At 35.4% G+C, this 17969-nt stretch overlaps 1 protein-coding gene across 1 annotated transcript in view; it reads right to left on the bottom strand.

The window, feature by feature from the left end:
- LOC142351686 (uncharacterized) overlaps positions 1-17439 on the bottom strand; it is a 40688-nt gene extending 23249 nt beyond the window's left edge. The window contains exons 1-2 of the mRNA XM_075403826.1: positions 17267-17439; positions 13692-13922 (exon numbers count right to left, since the gene is read on the bottom strand). Coding sequence (XP_075259941.1) covers positions 13692-13922; positions 17267-17439 — 404 coding nt within the window. The remainder of the gene's footprint in view (positions 1-13691; positions 13923-17266) is intronic.
- Positions 17440-17969: the final 530 nt, after the last annotated feature.

Here is a 17969-nt window from a genome sequence, read left to right on the forward strand (position 1 = left end):
GAGCAAGCGCTCTTGTTGAAATCACTACACATTCTCCAACAGCTGAACAAAAAGGAAAACTAGAAAAGAAAACTCAACAAATAATTATTTTGCGTTAATGCAGAATGATCCCTTCATTCAAAAATTTGAGGTGTTCCATTCTATCCCCTCGTTAATTTTAAAGCTGCGAAAACTCTCGTTTTTTTTTGGAAGGAGTTTTTTACCTGAGAAATATCTGTGTTTGGGTACAAAGAGACTCTACTTTTCAATAAATTTTGCAGTGAACGAGGTGGTGGCTTGATCTGATGAGAAAAAGTTGGAGATTTTTTTAACAAGTTTTTAATTTTCCTTTTACTGTGGTGGCTTTATTTATAGTCAAGAATTGTAAATAAAACTCTTGAGTATTTCCAAACGCTACTTTTGAAAACTTTGAGGTTTTGCAAAGTTTTGGTTTAGAAAAATCGCACGGTTAATATCTAATTGAAACCGCATATATGAAGTTCTTTCTATGACTCAGATTTCTTGATTGCACAGATGCCTGAGGCTCAGACATAATTGGAGAGTAGAATCAGTTATTTTCAAACCAACATGAAACTTTGGTCCCCCAGTTCGATCTGGAATTTTTTATTTGTGGCTTTCTGTGGCTACAACTTTCGCATAATCACCTGAGCACTAGAAGTGAAATTATCCAAATTTTTCGAATTTAATTTTTTTTCAGTACACTTTTTGCGTTTCGTTTTTGACCTTTTTCGGTTTACATTAAACTGATCGCTTTTAAAAACTTTCATATAATGAAAGTTTTGTGACTTTAATTTTATATAGACGCCATATTTTGAATCTATAATTTTACAATTTTATGGATTATGGGTCTAACCCATGCTATTAATTGAGTTTTGTTTTAGAGATATTGTATGCTAACTGTTTAATTACTGAAAGACGAGATGCATAAACACATAATTAGTTTAGAGGTTGTTGACCCTTAACTCTGTTGGTTTCGTTTCATTAGTTTGAACTGATTTAGAAAGATCACAATCATATTCTTATCGGTAAAAAATGACGCAATTATATATGGGTTGGGTAGTTAAATCAAGACAGGTACCTCATGGCATTAAATTTTGTAGAGCATAACGTGGTAAAACGGCAAAAAATAACATGGCATAAATTGTGCGCATTTCATCCGAATGATAGCAAAAAAACTACAGCTAACTGAGTCCAGCTGCTACAATTTGCGTACAATTGAGAACAAAAATGGAGAACAACTTAGATCACGCCATTATCAATAAATCAACCATAAAAGAGTCCTTTGAAAAGTCAAATTGCGATAAATAATCATGCGAAAAGGGCATAATAAAATGACCAATACGACTGCAGTCAAAAATTTTAGTTTGAGCGCAGTTTTTCTATTTCCTTTTTTTTAATCTGTTAAGGTGAATGTATAATGTTTTTTAAGTTGGTCTCTATCCAGTAGTATTACTGGTGGGTAATGTGCCAGGTGCTTTCTATGAATGTTAATTTGTTGTATATGTTTTGTTTCTTTGAAGAGGTTATTCTTCAAATTTATTATTATTCTGTAAATAATTTCGCGTTTCTCTTGCGGGCAATCGCTAGCAATTGTAAATGGTGTTAAGAAATGGTTTGTTATTAACTGTAGTTGATGGTTGGTGTCCATCTTTTGTTTTAATTGTTTACTAAATAATATTGTTAATTTAATTCCGTTATGGAGATTTGAAACTTTGTTATTTTGTTTGGTTTAGTTCGGCACTGGTCGCACCAGATAAGACGTGTTCTGAGCTTACCTTTTTATAGGCTACTTCTGGAACTGTCTTATGGTTGTCTCAGGAATATAGTATACTCTTAAGGTTTACCTGACTAACTAAAGTTCTATATCTCTAGTCTGTTACTCTTCTATCTGAGCTTCATTACACAGTGCACGGGCCCCAATGCTAAAGTCTAACGTATATCTCAATACTAAACAAGAGCGGAGTAGAGAGAGAGAAATATATTTTATTTTTATATCAGGTCTGTAACTGGTACCGACTAACGGGTTAAATGAAAAGGGATAAAGGGAAAGCAGATAAACATTTAAGGAAAGGTATTTTTCCTTTTTCAACCAATCAGGGTTAAGTATTTTAGTCCTTATTTTTTTTTAAATAAATAAAGTCTTCAAGTCTTTTGTTGGAGGTCAACATTCACTTTCCATCTTTCCGGGGTTTTGAGTTTTTTGAAAGTCTTCTGATTAATGCGATAAGTCAATTTCTCATTATTCTCTCTGAAGGATTTTCTTTTCTTTTTGAATGTGTCGCTTTGTAATTCGCTCGTCAGTAGGTCGTTTCCCAGACACAAGTTGCCCAATAAGCAAGGAGAGAACATCATCAACCACAAAAGTATCCATTCCAGTACCACGTCCAGTGGATGAAGGTCGTTTCGGGTAGGCCCAGCGTTGATGTTGGAGGCACTCCTGATGTCTGGCGACTTACCTGACTTACCTGATTTGTTTATGTTAGCTGTTTAATGTTTAAAATTTTTCTCTATATTAGTTTATCATGTTAGGTAGTGTAATTGTTCTGTTATACGTAGTATCCCTTCCGGTTAGAAAGAAAAAATATAATCTTTTGGTCGAAATGTTTAAAATTTTTCTCTATATTAGTTTACCATGTTAGGTAGTGTAATTGTTCTGGTATACGTAGTATCCCTTCCGGCTAGAAAGAAAAAATAGAATCTTTTGTTCGAAATGTTGTATGAAATTCGTTGGAAAAATTGAGAGTAGTTAGGTAGTTTGTTGACAACAGCGAGAAATGTCAGTGACATGTGATTGTTTTGGCCATGTAAAATGTTGTTACTGAAGATGAACATGTATTAGTACTTTGATGTCTCCCAAAATCAGGAGTTATTCTGATGCAATTAATTCTTATTAATTGTTTTGTCATACTTCTACAGGTTTTGGATTTGTTCGTTGTTACGATTAGTGTTTACTGTTATTGTTCGCGTTTTTCGTGCCTGTAAATTTAGTAAAGGTTACAGATCTCGCTTATAGTCTGTAATGGGTATGTGCAAAAATGTCCAATTGCCTTATTCCCATTAACGGGTATTTCATCATTGGATAAATTTAGTAAAATATCCGTCTACGCGCTTTATGTTTTAAATGTTCGCCTGATACGACACATTGATATTCGACATTCCAAATAATTCCCTTGGGAATCATACAATATTACTTGTTAATAGATGTACATATGTTAGTTGTTACTATATAAGTATACATGTAAATGTGACTACCAGTTTATGCATGCGATAGTTTCATGTTATTATTTACATGTGATTGTTATTATGATGTTCTGATTGTTATTGTCATGTTGTATAATAGTCAGTCTATAAAGTAATAAGCTGATTTATGGATTTGAAATTTTCGAATTTGGAATATAGTTATTTTTTCGGTTGTTATAAATTGTCAATACTCTGTTATATACTTTTATCAGATTAGGTCACAAAATAGATTTCATACATGTTGTTAGTTTGAAAAGTAGGTGTTCAGCTATTGTTGCATAGTAATGCTACTGCTGAAATTGGTGTAATTGTCATGTCATAACTCAATCTAAAGAAGAACTATGTACGCATTATGTGTTGAATTTATTTTGCATGTCTGTTTAGAGAATACATATAACCTATAGTGTGTTATTATACACTGTGTTGTGCATATTACGCTTGTTACGTTTGTTTATATCCGTTCCTATTGTTCATACATAAAATTATGAGGTACTTTTTGGTATTTTCCTTATTTACAAAAGTGCATATATCTAAATATGGAAAACCTTTGCATATGTACATGTATACTCTATCAGCTAAGATTAGGGTAGGTAAAGTTAGAAAAATAATAAAAAAATGTAAAGTTTATTACACATCAGGTGTGATACCAATTGTTATAACTATAAATAGTTATAAGGGATTCAAACTGGGGTACAAATTTAGAGAATGGTTATTTGTACAAATAGTTTACAAATAGTCTATACCAAATAGTTTGTTCAAATAGTTGAAGTATAAATTGTTACTGCAAAAGGGTAAAACACATATGCAGAGAGAGATTCATAGTTGGATAAGAATGTTAGATAAGAACTTACTCAATCTAAAGTGTTAGTTTTTCAAAATTGTTACTTGTTCTCAGTTGGTGTCATTACAATTTGTCTTTTTGTTTGGGTTGATTTGTTCTGTCCCTATAATGTTTGTATTCCTTAATAAAGTGATCTTTTTTCGACAGAAAGTGTGCGAGGAGGTTAGTTATTTTGTCAATTGGTACTTCGGTTATCGACGCTTTGACTGTATTCCGTATCTCTTATTCTATATCAGTTACTTTTCGTTCGTTATTGAATTGTGTTACATTAATAAAGGCTCGGTTCGTTGCGCTGCCTTCTAAGTGGTAGGTGTGATATTCTTCACAGGGTTCAAGAGCTTCGATTGGTACTATTAGTGGTCGTTCCTGTGCTTCCTTGGGTTGAAAAATGTAATAATTCTTAATGGGGTCAAAATTACGTAAAGTCCCGATAGTATAATCCCATTTTAGCTTATATCCGTAGTTCAAGAGATACGGTGATGTTAATTGATCGTTAATATGGATGTAACTCTTGGTAGTATTAATGTTTTTATCTCGTAAGAACGTATAATATATCAAGTTGTGTATCAATTTTGTTTCGTGTACCCGATAATTGTTGTTTTGAACATCCTTCGGTGTTGGATGTAAGAAGTTAAAACTTAATTGAAAAATTTGATGTTCGAACACGCTCTAGGCCGAAAGGTCTTGGGATGCCTTTGCGACAAGGTAGTCAAATGTACAAATTACTGGTACATTAAACTCCTAGTCGTAATCATACATGAAGCGTTCTGTTAGACTATAGAACTGTTTTAAGATGGGGTATGTTGTCTGATGTAGTTCATCTCTCCCCACATTTTTAGTGCTACGTTTTACAGTGTTAGTGTTCTCGGATGGTAGAGAAGGGAAGTACTCCGAGACGCGATCTTTTACATTATGCAGTGTTGTTATAACAAAGTTTTAGTCTCGAGAATCGAACGGCATTTTGGACCAGTTACGGTAAGATAATATAGGATTATAATTACAACTGTGTCTATTGCTGAGAGTTCTCGGGTCCTTTTCTTGAAACCAGATTGTTTCCATAGCAGTTGTTGTGTGGGTTTGTTCATTGGTAGACTGGTGGAAAAACGATTTCCTATTGTTACTACGAGGTGTAACTGCATAAGGAAACCGGAGGTTGTTCGGTCGAATGTGTTGTGGATTACTAGCAATCCAGCTTTGTTGGACACTGTTTTGTATTCTATTGTTTTTGGTGGTGTAATCATCAGGTGGGGGTGGTCGTACTGGTGGTGGATAGTTTGGTAAAGGTGGAGATACATATGTTTCATTCTGAGTGTTGTTACTCGGCCTATTGTTCTGGTAGTTATGTGTACTAGTGCTTGTACCTTGTTCATTCGTTCTGTTACAAAACGAATCTAGATTTCGTCGGGTATCCGACTGTCGCTTTTCACCAACTTGTTCCGATACGAGGTTTGCCATCTCGTGTGGTGTACGTTGGTTTGTCTGTGTCTGTTGTTCCAATGTTGCATTTTCCATTTCGATTCTCATGGTTTGTACTCGGTCCTGTGGGTGATCAAAATGGTCATCCGTTTGTGTACTGCAGTCGGATGCGTTGTCACGTATTGTCCCTGGGCTTGATCGTCCAGAGCCAGGGCTGAACTCTCCCTCTTCCACATCATAGCTTAGTGAAGAGTCCGTCTTGTAAGGTGATTCTATTTCGTAGTCCATTCTGGAGGTCATTTGCTAAAATTGTTACTGTGTGTAGTACATATTCTCGATTATTACATATGTTACGATTATTACATTTGTTATTATGGTTATTATTATTGTTTGATTATTTTTTGATGTCGTTATGACTATTTCCAATTAGGTTTTCCAGTTACTATTATTACCAAAAAATTATTGTTATATCAGTATGAATGGATATCGACTCAACGTCATTTAACGGTTAGTGTGGTGTTACATATTGTTACTAAAGATACATGTATATTGTTATTGTTGTAGAAAATATGTGAAATCTACATGTATTAGTGAAATGTGAAGGTGAGGAATGAGGAAAGTGAAAGAAAGTGATGAAAGAGGTTGGTAGTTATGAAACGGAATTTATAACGTGACAAGGAATTGTTTTGAAAGGAGAGGTAGGAGAAATTGATTATGACATCAAAAGAAGGTGTATTATAAGTAAAAAAGACGTTAAAGACATAACTAATTGTATGTTGTTAGTTGATCTTGGACTACGGGGTTGTTGTTAAACCTCGTATGTATCTGCCGAGTGGTTTATAAAATATGTTACTTCATTCGTATGTGGTTGATCGTCGTTTTTTAATATGTCAAAACTATGGCTGCGGTTATGCATTTTGTTAGCCGTTATTTTTAATTGATCGAAGTCTATTGGTGGTGGATTCTGTATATCCGTTAGGTTTACTGTTGGTATTAGATGTTTTTTATTGTTAGATTTATTAGATGGTTGTGCTATTTCATAAGATGTTTGCTTGTTCATATTTAGTGGTTGTTCATATGAGTGTGCCTGAAACGATGTAGGTTGTTGTTGTTGTATGCTAGGCGCACTAGGAAGGGTTGCGTTGTGAGTTAGAGGTGTATTAGGGAATGATATGTTATTTCCTAAACACTGATATGCAGTAGGTGGAGTAATAACTTGTGTTGGCAGTGTTTGTTGTTTGTTTTCCGATAATGTTTCCAATGGTTCTATCCTTAATGGTTCTTGCTTATACTTTCTTTCTGGCAATGGTGGTTTTTGTTTCTTTGGAGGCGAGTTTGTTGTCCTTAACTGTAATCCTTTATCCGTTCTACGAATTGTTGTGTTATAATGTTTGTAGTTTGTATCTACATAAATTTCTGCAGGTTTATCTTTATCAGTAGAATCTGCTGTATGTGTTATGTCTGTGGAAAGTCTGCGAAACGTATGGTTTTTTTCTTGGTTTGTGATTTCGGTAATGTGTATATTTCTCATCGTTGTCGTGGCTATTTTCTTCTTCTTCTTCTTGTATTTGAGCTACTAGTTGTGTTAGTGTTTGAGAAAAAATTCCGAATATTCATGTAAGGAGTAATTTTGTTATACTGGCTTGTTTGCCAATTGCTTTGTGTATTGCAAAACCGTTGTAGAATTTTATAATTTATTTTGTTATAAACAGTATCATTCTTATTATTGCGTAGATTATTGCCATTTTTTCTAAGACGTACCATGGCCAACCAAAGATTGTTAATATTTGTTCTTTAAGCCAAGCTGGTCGATTTGGAAGATAAATCCATTTATGTTCAGGTCTCTTAACCATTTTAGTGATTGTTCGTAGTTTTTGTAAGTTTGTAATAGTCCTAATTGTTCTAGTTCTAATAATTTTTGTGCGTTTGCTGATGTTGCTTCTTGTAATGGTTTTTCGCGATCTCGCATGTATTCGTGTAATAAATCTCGTTTTTGTTCTTAAATTAGTTGTTCTTTACTGTATATAACACTTTCTATTAGACTTGCTTTACTGAACATGTTATCAAGAACTATTTCTTCAGGTGATATAGTGTTTAATACTGTCTCTACTTTTACAGGGTATGGTGTTACTCTATATCTTGCTGTTCCTTCAGTGTCTATTGAAATTAATTGGTCGAAGTTGCTGTGTGAACATGGGACGTTCTTCGCCCATATGTATGTTTTTCTTGTAAGTTGATGTACATATTGTACTCTGTTCTTGTACAGTATTGGTATTTTATCATAACATTCTCGAGTTTGTGGTACATATAAAGGTGATGATTTTTTCGCGCATTTGAAAATTTTCATTACATTTCCTCCTTCTTGTTTTACAAAGATGGATCTAACTCCAGTGAAGATGTATCCTAAGAGCGGTGTGTTCTTTTGTACTTGTGTTAATGTTAGTTGTCGAATGGTTCTAGTTTGTTCACAGATTTGTGAGTAAAATTCTAATGCTTGTAGACTTTTTCTTGAGTATATGTTACTCATGTATAGGTCCGTTTTCATGTTTAAATGTGTGTTCTCGTTTACGAAACTATAGTTCTTTTGTTTGTTATCTTGATCTTCATATCGTGTTTGTTCTGATATTATTTGTTTAAGTTTAATTTTTATGAATTTTCCATCGTCAAATTTATTTTTCTTTCTTGTTTTTTTTTTGTCCTGTATGCATATCGAATCCGTATTCATAGATAATGTAAATGTCGTCATATTCTGTTTTGTGTATTGGTTGTTGTGATCCGCACTCACGTTCTACGAGTGGGTATACTTCAAATTTTGTAGCGATATTGTCTGTTTTATTGAATTTTGCTTTTTGTATTATATCGGGTTGTTGGACTGTTGTCCATTCCGCGTTTGTTTCTATCCAATATCCATCTTGGTAATTTACCATAAAGGCGTCAAATCTAATTACTTCAAATAACTGACAATGTGTTTGCGGTTCCCAAACTTTTGTTGCTTTTGTGAAAGGTGGTGGTAGACATTCTTCTTTGCGGAGGTCGCATGGTAGTTTTGTTCCCATATATGATATTTCTACAGTGTCTAAGTCTGGTATTAGTGATACTTCTCGGATTTCTAATGTCCAATCTAGTATGTCTATTCTATTTTGTTTCCTTGGTCCTTTCATGCAGTTTGATTGTGCATTCTTAATTGCGTTTGGTATCCACATTGGGTTAGTATAGTCATAAACTGTTCGTCCGTATGGTGGTACCATAGGAGTATCAAGGTCGAATTGTATTCTGCTTTGTATATCTTTGATCTTTTTCTGAAGTTGTGGGTTAGCTATGTAATTGAATGAAATTTTATACCGTGTTGGTTTGTATCTTGTGTTTTTGAGGAGGTTGATTCTGGCGAGTTTGTTACGAACTTCATCTGCATCTAGTATTTTTGTTCTTTGTGCATCTGAGACATAGTAGCTTGGTCTGTTAGCTCGGATATAATCGGTGTGTTGTGAACACCATTCTACGCGTTCTTTAATTGTTCCTGCAACAGCGTAAGCTTTTATTTCTACTGCTTGTGCTTTCGATAATAGTTGTACTTCAGTCTTTGTCATATCAAAATCTAGTGGTTTGGATTTGCATTTGCTGATTTTGTTTAATTCGTAATACTTAACATTAGTAAATTCTTCTGCATCACAATCGTAGTGTTCAATGAAGATGTCTTGTCCTGTTGCGGAGCCATTATCATTCTGTCCTGTTAGTTCTACAAAGTCTATTTTTGTTTGTCTTTTTTGTCTTTTATTGTTCATGCCAAATTTCTCTAATATACTGTCTGTTAATCGTTCTCTGTAGAAGTGTAGTAGTTCTCTGTAATTTCGTGTCCATTTATCGATGGCTATTTCCCAAATTGCTTCGTAGTCTGAACTGTTTTTAAAGTCATCGAGTTCTTCTATTTTGGTGTTAGTGAAATGTTGTGGATTAGGGTTGACTGTAGTCGTATTGTTAAATACATGTTTATTGTATTTTTGTCGGCCAATTGTGTGGAAGTTACTTATATCTTTTCCATTTCTTATTTTTGTTTTTATTTTGAAAATGTTTGATTTGTAATTCCATTTTTTCATTTATACGGTCTTTAAAGCGTTGTCTAGCATCATTTTTTAATCTTTGTTCCAGTGGTATTTTTGTTTCTACTTTCATATATATGTATATTATTAATAGCAATATGAAAATAATAGCTTTTAGTTGAATCGACATGTGTATGACAGACCAGTGTGTGGATTGTAGAATGTTGCAAATCCTAATGTTTGTTTGTATAGCTGCCAAAATTGTATATGAACTCAATAGAGATGAAAGGTGCTGGAAGTGTGGTTGTTACTATAGATGGTGTAGTGCCGTGAAACGGGTGATTAAATGCAGTTTAGTATTTAATTGTTGTGTTAGATTTAAGTTCGAGAGATGGTGTTGCTAAAACGTTAAGTGCTGCGTTTCGTTGTCGGTGTGTAAGATTTAATGTGTTTGTTAGTCTACTCCTTGACCAATTAGTAAGTGTATCACCAAGATTAGTGGGTCCGTATAATGGTGGAGGTGGGTTCCAAGTTATATGATCTAGTGCGAAAAGATATGTATGTTCATTAGTCCTACTTTTAGTAGGTGGATTTGGGTTAAGTATTGGTGTTGATCTTGTTCTACTGGGATAGCTTGATGGTAATCTTATATCTGGTATAAAGGATGATGGGGATAAAGCTGTGTTTCTTGGTAGTTGTAAGGAGTTTGTGAGTTCAACTTGTGGTACGCTTATAGAAGTATTCGATGATGATGTTTGGTTTGATCTTTGTGGTGTTTTATTACTACTTGCAGATTGTGGTGATGTTGTTGACCAAAGGAAACTATTGGGTGAGTGTAGTGGCTGTGCTCGAAAATGTTCTTGAACAAAATTGAAATCTTGTCTTTGTTAGAATGTAGGCGGTAGGAAGGGGTTTGCTCTCAACTCAGATGGTGTGGGTGTTGGGATTGTACTATTACCTGAGTGATCACTTGGTGAACTTAAACTAAAGTTGTGTAGTGTTGGTGTTCCTGTTCTACTTGGTGGTTCTGAGTTTCTTACTTCTATAGGTCTGATTATGTTAGATTCTATATCTGTTGAATCATATGAAAAGAGTGTTGAATCTTGTGTTGGGAATGATAGCGAGGATCGACGTCTTGCTCTTAAGAGTTCTCTTCTTTCCGGGCGGTCTCGCCGTACGGTATATGGATTTTCGTTTCCGGAATTATCATCAATTTCTGGTCAAGTTGGTATATTTGTTAAATCTGTGACTTCGATATGATGTGGTCTTTCTTGATGATTATTGTTACCTTGATTATTGTTAGACGACGCAATTTTTGCAGGTTAAACTTTAGGCTCCTGAGCCAGGTCCTTGTGGTGGCACTTGGATGAATGGTGGTGCAAGAATTATGAGTGGTGTTAGTTCTTGTTCTGGTTGTTGTGTTTGTGCTCCTAGATTTGATATTCAAGTTTCGTTATTTTCAAGTCTAAGATGTAATTGGTAAATTATAATGTTACCGTATAATGGAGAATTTTCAGGGAATCCTTTTTGTAGATAGAATTTTTTGAGTGTAGTGTGTAACATATTGATTCTTCTATATCTGGTATAGGATAAACTTTTATGGATTTACAAAATATTCTATTAACATTAAACACATGCGTAAGAAAAAATAAATTATCAGTGCTTTTTAATAAATTTAAAATTTTCCAGTTCTATTATATCTATATTAGATTTGCATATATGAAATATATCGGAATGTACTTCATGCATTGGTTCTATTATTGTACTGGTGGACTAGCGCAGATGACTCTACGGTTTCTAATAATTTCGTATATTGTTATTATGGCTAGATACGTCGAAATAACTACTATACACGGTACGAGAAGGATAGTTAAGAAAAATATTATTTTAGATAATATTAAATACGTTGCTATTATTGCGTTGGGAAAATCAATTGTTGAAACTATTTTTGTTGTTTTCTAATTGTTTTACTTGATTTAGTAGTGTTTGTTGGTAGATGAATGGTGGAGATTATTGTTGAAACTTTATCCGGTGGAAATTAGATATAATGCTTCACTGAAGAGTAACAGATATTTACTAGTGTAACTGACACTTAACAGTGTCGCACTATCAAAATACTGTACTTCCAAAATTTTCTAAATTTTATTTTATTGATATACAACGATAACGATGATAGGTATCATTACTTACTTAGTTCTTCAACTTGTCGTCTGACAATGTTACAGCGTCTTTTATGCAAACTATTTTAAAAACTGTGTGTAACTTGTTTATATTGACACACTTATCTGTGTTAATTTGTTGTTTCAATTTTTCGAATTCTGTAATTGTTTCGGTACACGGTGCCGTGTTCTTTAGTATTTCAAAATGTTTTTCTCCCCAGAAAAGTTTTACTTCTTGTCCAGTTTTCGTTTCTCCTTTTATTATAAGAAGATAGTTTTTAGGTGAGATTTTACCTAAATTTGCCATTACTGGAATGATAATACCTCACTGGGTTAAATTTTTCATTACTGTTGTGTTCGCATTACCGGAACAACTGTTGGAACTTTAGTTATCTTTAATTTAACATACGGAAGAAAAACCTCGGCTATTGAACGACTGGCAGGTGGGTTATCATTTCCCGAAGTATCTTTCATCGTTTGTTATATATTTGTTATAGTTGTTAGCAATGTCATTGGTACTGATCTCACGCACTTATTCACAGAAAAAACATTTCTCTCAACCAATTATTTTTTATTCGGATTTTGCTTGATTTCATCGTATTTGCTTGTATTCGCGGCCATTTTTAGTCTGTGTTAAGCAATTTGCAAAATTCATGAGTTCAAGAAGATTTTCAACAAGAGACGTGTGAACATTCTAGTGAAAGCATCCTACTTTGCGGTTTTGTTCAGGTCATTAATTTTATTTGAAAAGAATAATGTTGCGTTTTTAAACAAGCAGATTTAAGTGTTATGAAAAGTTACCCAAGTTGAGGTCCCAGACGAAAGCAAGTATGTCCAGACAGAAGTTGAACGCGCCGTGTGTTCAAAATTACAATGTCTGGAAACATCAAAAAACGCACGAAATTCTTAGAATGAACGCCCGAACGTTTGAACATGAACGCACCACAGTCTGGACATGAACGCACGAAAGTCTGGTGAACGCTCAAATGTCTGGATATGAACGCACGAAAGTCTGATGGACGCATGAAAGTCTGGACATGAATGCACGGAAGTTTGATGAACGCACGAAAGTCTGGACATGAAATCACGAAAGTCTGGTGAACGCACCTAAGTCTGGACATAGGCACCCTCTGTCTGGGACGGTCTGGACATAGGTCTGGTACGGTCTGGACTTACTTGCTTCTGTCTGACACCTCAGCCTGGGGAGGATAAAAATTTCTTACCTTTAAAAGATCCTAGTCTTAGTTCAAGGGAACATAATTAACTTTTAATAAGTCTATGGGGATAAACCGCCGAGTCCTTTGCTTAGCGAACTGTGGCTACCGTCGTTTTCGCACTTTTAATTACGTACTTTTTTCGTACTTTTTCCTAACAAATTATAGTAGTCGTTTTGTGTGGGCCTTCTTGTGTGAATTGTCATTATACGCCGTAGTTCATTGCCAGTTATGCAATATGACCAATTTTTGCTGATGTAATATGATAAATGATGCTGAAAATTAGAAAACTGGGTCAGACCGACTTAAAAACGTTGAAACATTTAGAAATTTTAAAAATGTGCATATCCATTTTCGTGCACAAAAGTCAGTTTTAATTATTTTAACGATATATTATAATGCGAAAGCGGCCAATCTTAAGAAAACGTAACTTCGGGAGATCAAATTGTTGTGTTTGTATAATTCAATAATCTTAATCATAAATGAAAAGAAAACAAAGATCTTGCAAATAACTTATCTTTTCTGTATTATCTGAGCCTGTTTTTCGGTCAAAATGCATGTCTCAGTTTTTATGCTAAAAAATAATTATTTTCACTTTCAATGCTCTGAATTGTTAGCTGCAAAGTGTAAAGTTGACCCGGTTATTTTTATTATTTTTATTACCTTTCCAATTGCTTATGTAAATTGCAATGGATTGTGTCACCTGTTGATAGACTACACAAATCATTGTTAGGGCAGAACAAAAATTATGTTTATGGGGCATGGAAACACAAATAGTAGAAACCTGGGAAAGGGTTTTCTTTTCCTTCGTCTCATGGGTTCCCCTGTCTCTGGGTCGATGTACCACTCATACTCCTCCTCCTCCCCCATGAGGTCAGAAAACCTGTTCCCAAACAGTCTGAGAGCGGCCACTGGGTCTATGTCAATTCCGAACAAATCTGCAATCATCGCTGTTACTATCTGTGCTCCCAGTAAGGCTGCTTTTCCCGTTAATTTCTTCTTGTGTCGCAATTTCCTGCAAAAAAAATCTTTTTTTATCTCGTTTTTCCTTCGGAGGGAGGGGATATTGGGGTGACTTGAGCCCCCCCCCCCCCCAAAAAAAAATATATATATATCTGACAATTTTGTCTGAAACTACATTAGAACGTTCATCAATTGTTTCTTATATGGATTGGATTGATACGCCTTCCCCAGTTGAGAAAGCCAGTCAAATTATTTAGAAAGTTGCGGGTAAAATGACCGTTTGACCGATGTGGTTAGGAAAAGACCATTTTTTTGTCAGAGTTATTGTTTCGAGGATTTGAAAAACATTTATTAACGTAAGGGTATTTAACGCTCCTTAAACTCGCCAGTTAGAAACAATTTTCAGGACAAAGTTTCAACTAGGGTTAGGGTAAACTGGCAGCGTTTTAAATTATCATACAACATTATCATAATGTGTGTGAGCAAAATTCATCAATTTTCTACCTGAATTCAACACATTCGTCTCAATGATTACCCTAACTCGGAGGCCGGTGAAAACAAGATTGTCGTGGTCGATAACACAGGTCAAAAAAATTCAAATAGTTCAATTCTAAATTAAATTTGGAAATGAGAATATACAAAAGTTAGCTCGTATTTATAGTAGATATCTATGCAGAGAAAAAATAGATTAGCTAAAATTATTTTACTTGATTGACATGCGAATAGATCTTAGTTCCGAATCCCGGAAGTGATTTTCTAATTTCATCAACATTTCATGAGAATCAAATATGGCCTAGATACAATCGAGTTTATTAGTTGGAGGTCGGTGGATGTTAGAATCAGGTTTATGTCGGTGGGAGATTTACTTCTGACATATGATTGCTAGGTCAATAAGATAATGATAGCGCCAAAACAATATTAGAATTGATTTTAGTTTTGTGGCCATTACTTACCGACATAGCAGCAAAATTCGTCAGGTAAGTTCTTCTTTTGTTCTTTGAAATTTTGATAAAAAATTCGAAGTTTCGTGATGTTTCTTTGAAACCGTCACATCCTCCCTCCTTTTTTAAACAAGTTTGTGGGTATAGATTCACCAAATCTGTCGGGTTGTTTTCTTTTTCTTGCTGATGTTTGTGAAGGCTCTGGTGGTTCGGGTTGTTGGTGCTCTGCAGCTGATTTGGCTGCAGAAGCTTCATCCTGATATGACGGTCCCACATCTGTGTTCTGGAGTTTTAGTTCTGATTGAGACATGGTCTCCTCCACTGCTGATTTGGTTTTCACATTGTCCTCTTCTAGTCTCGCAATTTGGTTGTTGCTCACTAGAATAGTCCGTGTCAAGTTTTCGGGCTGTATGAAAGATGTGTTCAAGCCCTCTCTTATGATGAAGGTAGCAGGAACTGTCTTGGTCTTTTCAGTGGCCTTGAATAGAATGGTTTCGCACAAGTCGAAATCTGCTATTGCTGGTAGTCTCACTCTGCGTCCCAACAGGTGTTCAACTGGAGTTTTTCTCCTCCTCGTTGAAGTGTTGCGATGTGTCATTAGTGCCTTTTGCAGGAATGCTCAAAATGACACATTAAGATTGGGACTCCATGCTTGAAGTGCCAGCTTCACTGTCTGAACTGCTCTTTCATTTAGTCCATTAGCTCTTGGATGATGGAAGGGTGATTCCATTTTCTTATTTTTCAGTGATTAACATCAATTCTTAAGGTCACCACTTACAAATTCATGACCATTATCTGATGCTAAATTTTTGTAATTCCGAACATTGCAAATATTTGACTAAGATATACTTTAACTGTTTTTGATGTTCTATTTCCCGCAGGGAAAGATTCTGTCCAGCCAGAACCCACGTCAACAATTACTAATATATTACCTTGGTCCATAACATAACCCCATTCCATGGGGAGACGTGAAAGTTTCAGGAACGCTGCAATACCAATTGAATTTTGTGTTATAAATATGATTGCTTCAAACTTCTTCAAACTTAAGCGTTTTTGTTATAAGGGAAAAGATTATTAGCTATTAAATCAAAAAAGAAATATTTGGGGCTACTCTACCGTCTAGATTTAGTCTGATCAAGATACCGTTCAGAGTCTGCATGGTATGATCAGAGCGTTAATAACAGGCTCGGCAGTCTGATCACAGCCCATTATGAGGTGCGAAAGGGAAGCGACCGCTGATCAGATCTAAGTCCAATGCACACGGTGTGTCTCCAGACCAAAATTACAGGGTCTGGGATTTGGTTCAAGCGCACAATATTATGATCAGAGGTCACTTCAATCTGGGGATGGTCTAATCAGGTCACTTCCGAATGATTTCGATCTGATCATAGTTCATTTTCTTCTGGGTTTGTCAGATCAGAGGCGGATTCAAGGACACATTAGTGTGATCAGAGAAGATTTTGAGCGCAATTGGGTCTGATCAGAGACAATTTTGAGCGCGCTTGATTTCTTCCGATTTTTTGATATTTCACTCAGAGATGTTGACTCTGCCAAGAGGCAACGGAAAAGCAGGATTCTGATCAGAGACACATCTAGAGTCTGATAGATCACAAAAAGAGCAGATGGTTCTAGCCGATAGCAAATGCCTGTTCCCTTAAGATGAAGTTTTGATTAACTGTAGACCAAGACGTCTCATATGCAAAGCTGCCTAAGTTCATCCAGTGAGTCAGAAATATGCACTTTTGGTATACTAAAAAACTTTTATTCTCAACAGTTGGATTTTACTTCTTTAGCAATACGTTTAAAATTGACTTTTCATTTGATGAAATTAATACTGCAAACATAAATTTTTATGAAATGAATGTATTATGGCACAGTTAAAGAGATTTGTTCATAGTGAAAACCATTCACTGTTCAGACTATTTCAACCTCAATTGAGTCTGATCAGAGGTGATTTCGAGCGCTCAATAGTCTCATCATGAGTGACTCTCGAGCGCACCACGGTCAGATCAGAAGTAATTTTGAGCGCAAAATGGTCTGGACAATGGTCTGGGTTTGGTCTGGGCAATGGTCGCACAATCGTCTGGACAATGGCTTGGTCTGATCAGAGGTCATTTCCGTCGGGAAAGATCTGGTCAGAGACAACTTTAAGTGCACACGTTGTCTCGAGCGCATTTTAATCTGATCAGTGGACATTTTGGTCTGGCACTGTCTGATCAGAGGTCGCTTCCGGATGGCACCTCAACCTGGGCTGTGATCAGAATGCCGAGACCGTAATTAACGCTGTGATCAGACCATGCAGACTCTGAACTGGGCCCTGATCAGACTAAATCTAGACCGTACAGTAGCTTCCATAGTCTGTTGCTTCATCGAGCTTTACCCCCTGTGGGCGACCCAATTCTGTCTGATAAGAGCTATTTTGGGTTGCAAATCTGAACCTGGGATGTGTTTTTACCTGAGCATGTCCCTTGCATATTCAGATCCCTGCAGTGCTCCAATATTGGCAGTGATTCTTTCTCTGATGAGTTCAGCTGTGTCTTTCTCCTTCTCGTTCGGAAGTTCAAACCCGAACGTGGCCACCCCAGGTGTCCCCCCTCCTCCACCTCCACCCCCACCCGACTTTGCCATCCTCGATTATTGAGGTAGTAGTATCTTCATTTAATGCTTGAATCAACAAATTGCTCGTTGTTATATGAGTAAAACTGATAAAAATTAATAGAGCGCGCTTTTTTCACTAAATTAATCTCAGTGGAAAAATAAAATTTGCGAGGAAAAATTTGAGGCAAAATTTTCGAGGCAAGTTGGTTGTTCAAGAAAGTTCAACTCAAAACTTTAAAAGATGTATTAAAAATAAAAAAAACTATGTATTAACCATAAATTCACACGTAATAACTAGGTATATATAACCAGTTATTAATTTGCCTAAATCAAAATTTAGGTTTGGCAAAGGAATCTTCAAAATGCGAAACAGATTTAAATATAGGTTTGGCAATGCTTGTTGTTTAATGGCAGATAAAAATCGTTTTAACAGTCTGTATAATAATGCTCAAACAAATTTAAAGCAAAAAGTCTGACTTATTCAACTTGATGGTCGTTGTTCTGATAGTAAACAATGTGTGCTACCTTTGCTCAATAAACTCCGTGGCTTTGAAGCATTG

The sequence above is a fragment of the Convolutriloba macropyga genome, chromosome 13 (genome assembly GCF_964194025.1).
Source record: "Convolutriloba macropyga chromosome 13, txConMacr16.3, whole genome shotgun sequence".
In the NCBI taxonomy this organism is placed as follows: Eukaryota; Metazoa; Xenacoelomorpha; order Acoela; family Convolutidae; genus Convolutriloba; species Convolutriloba macropyga.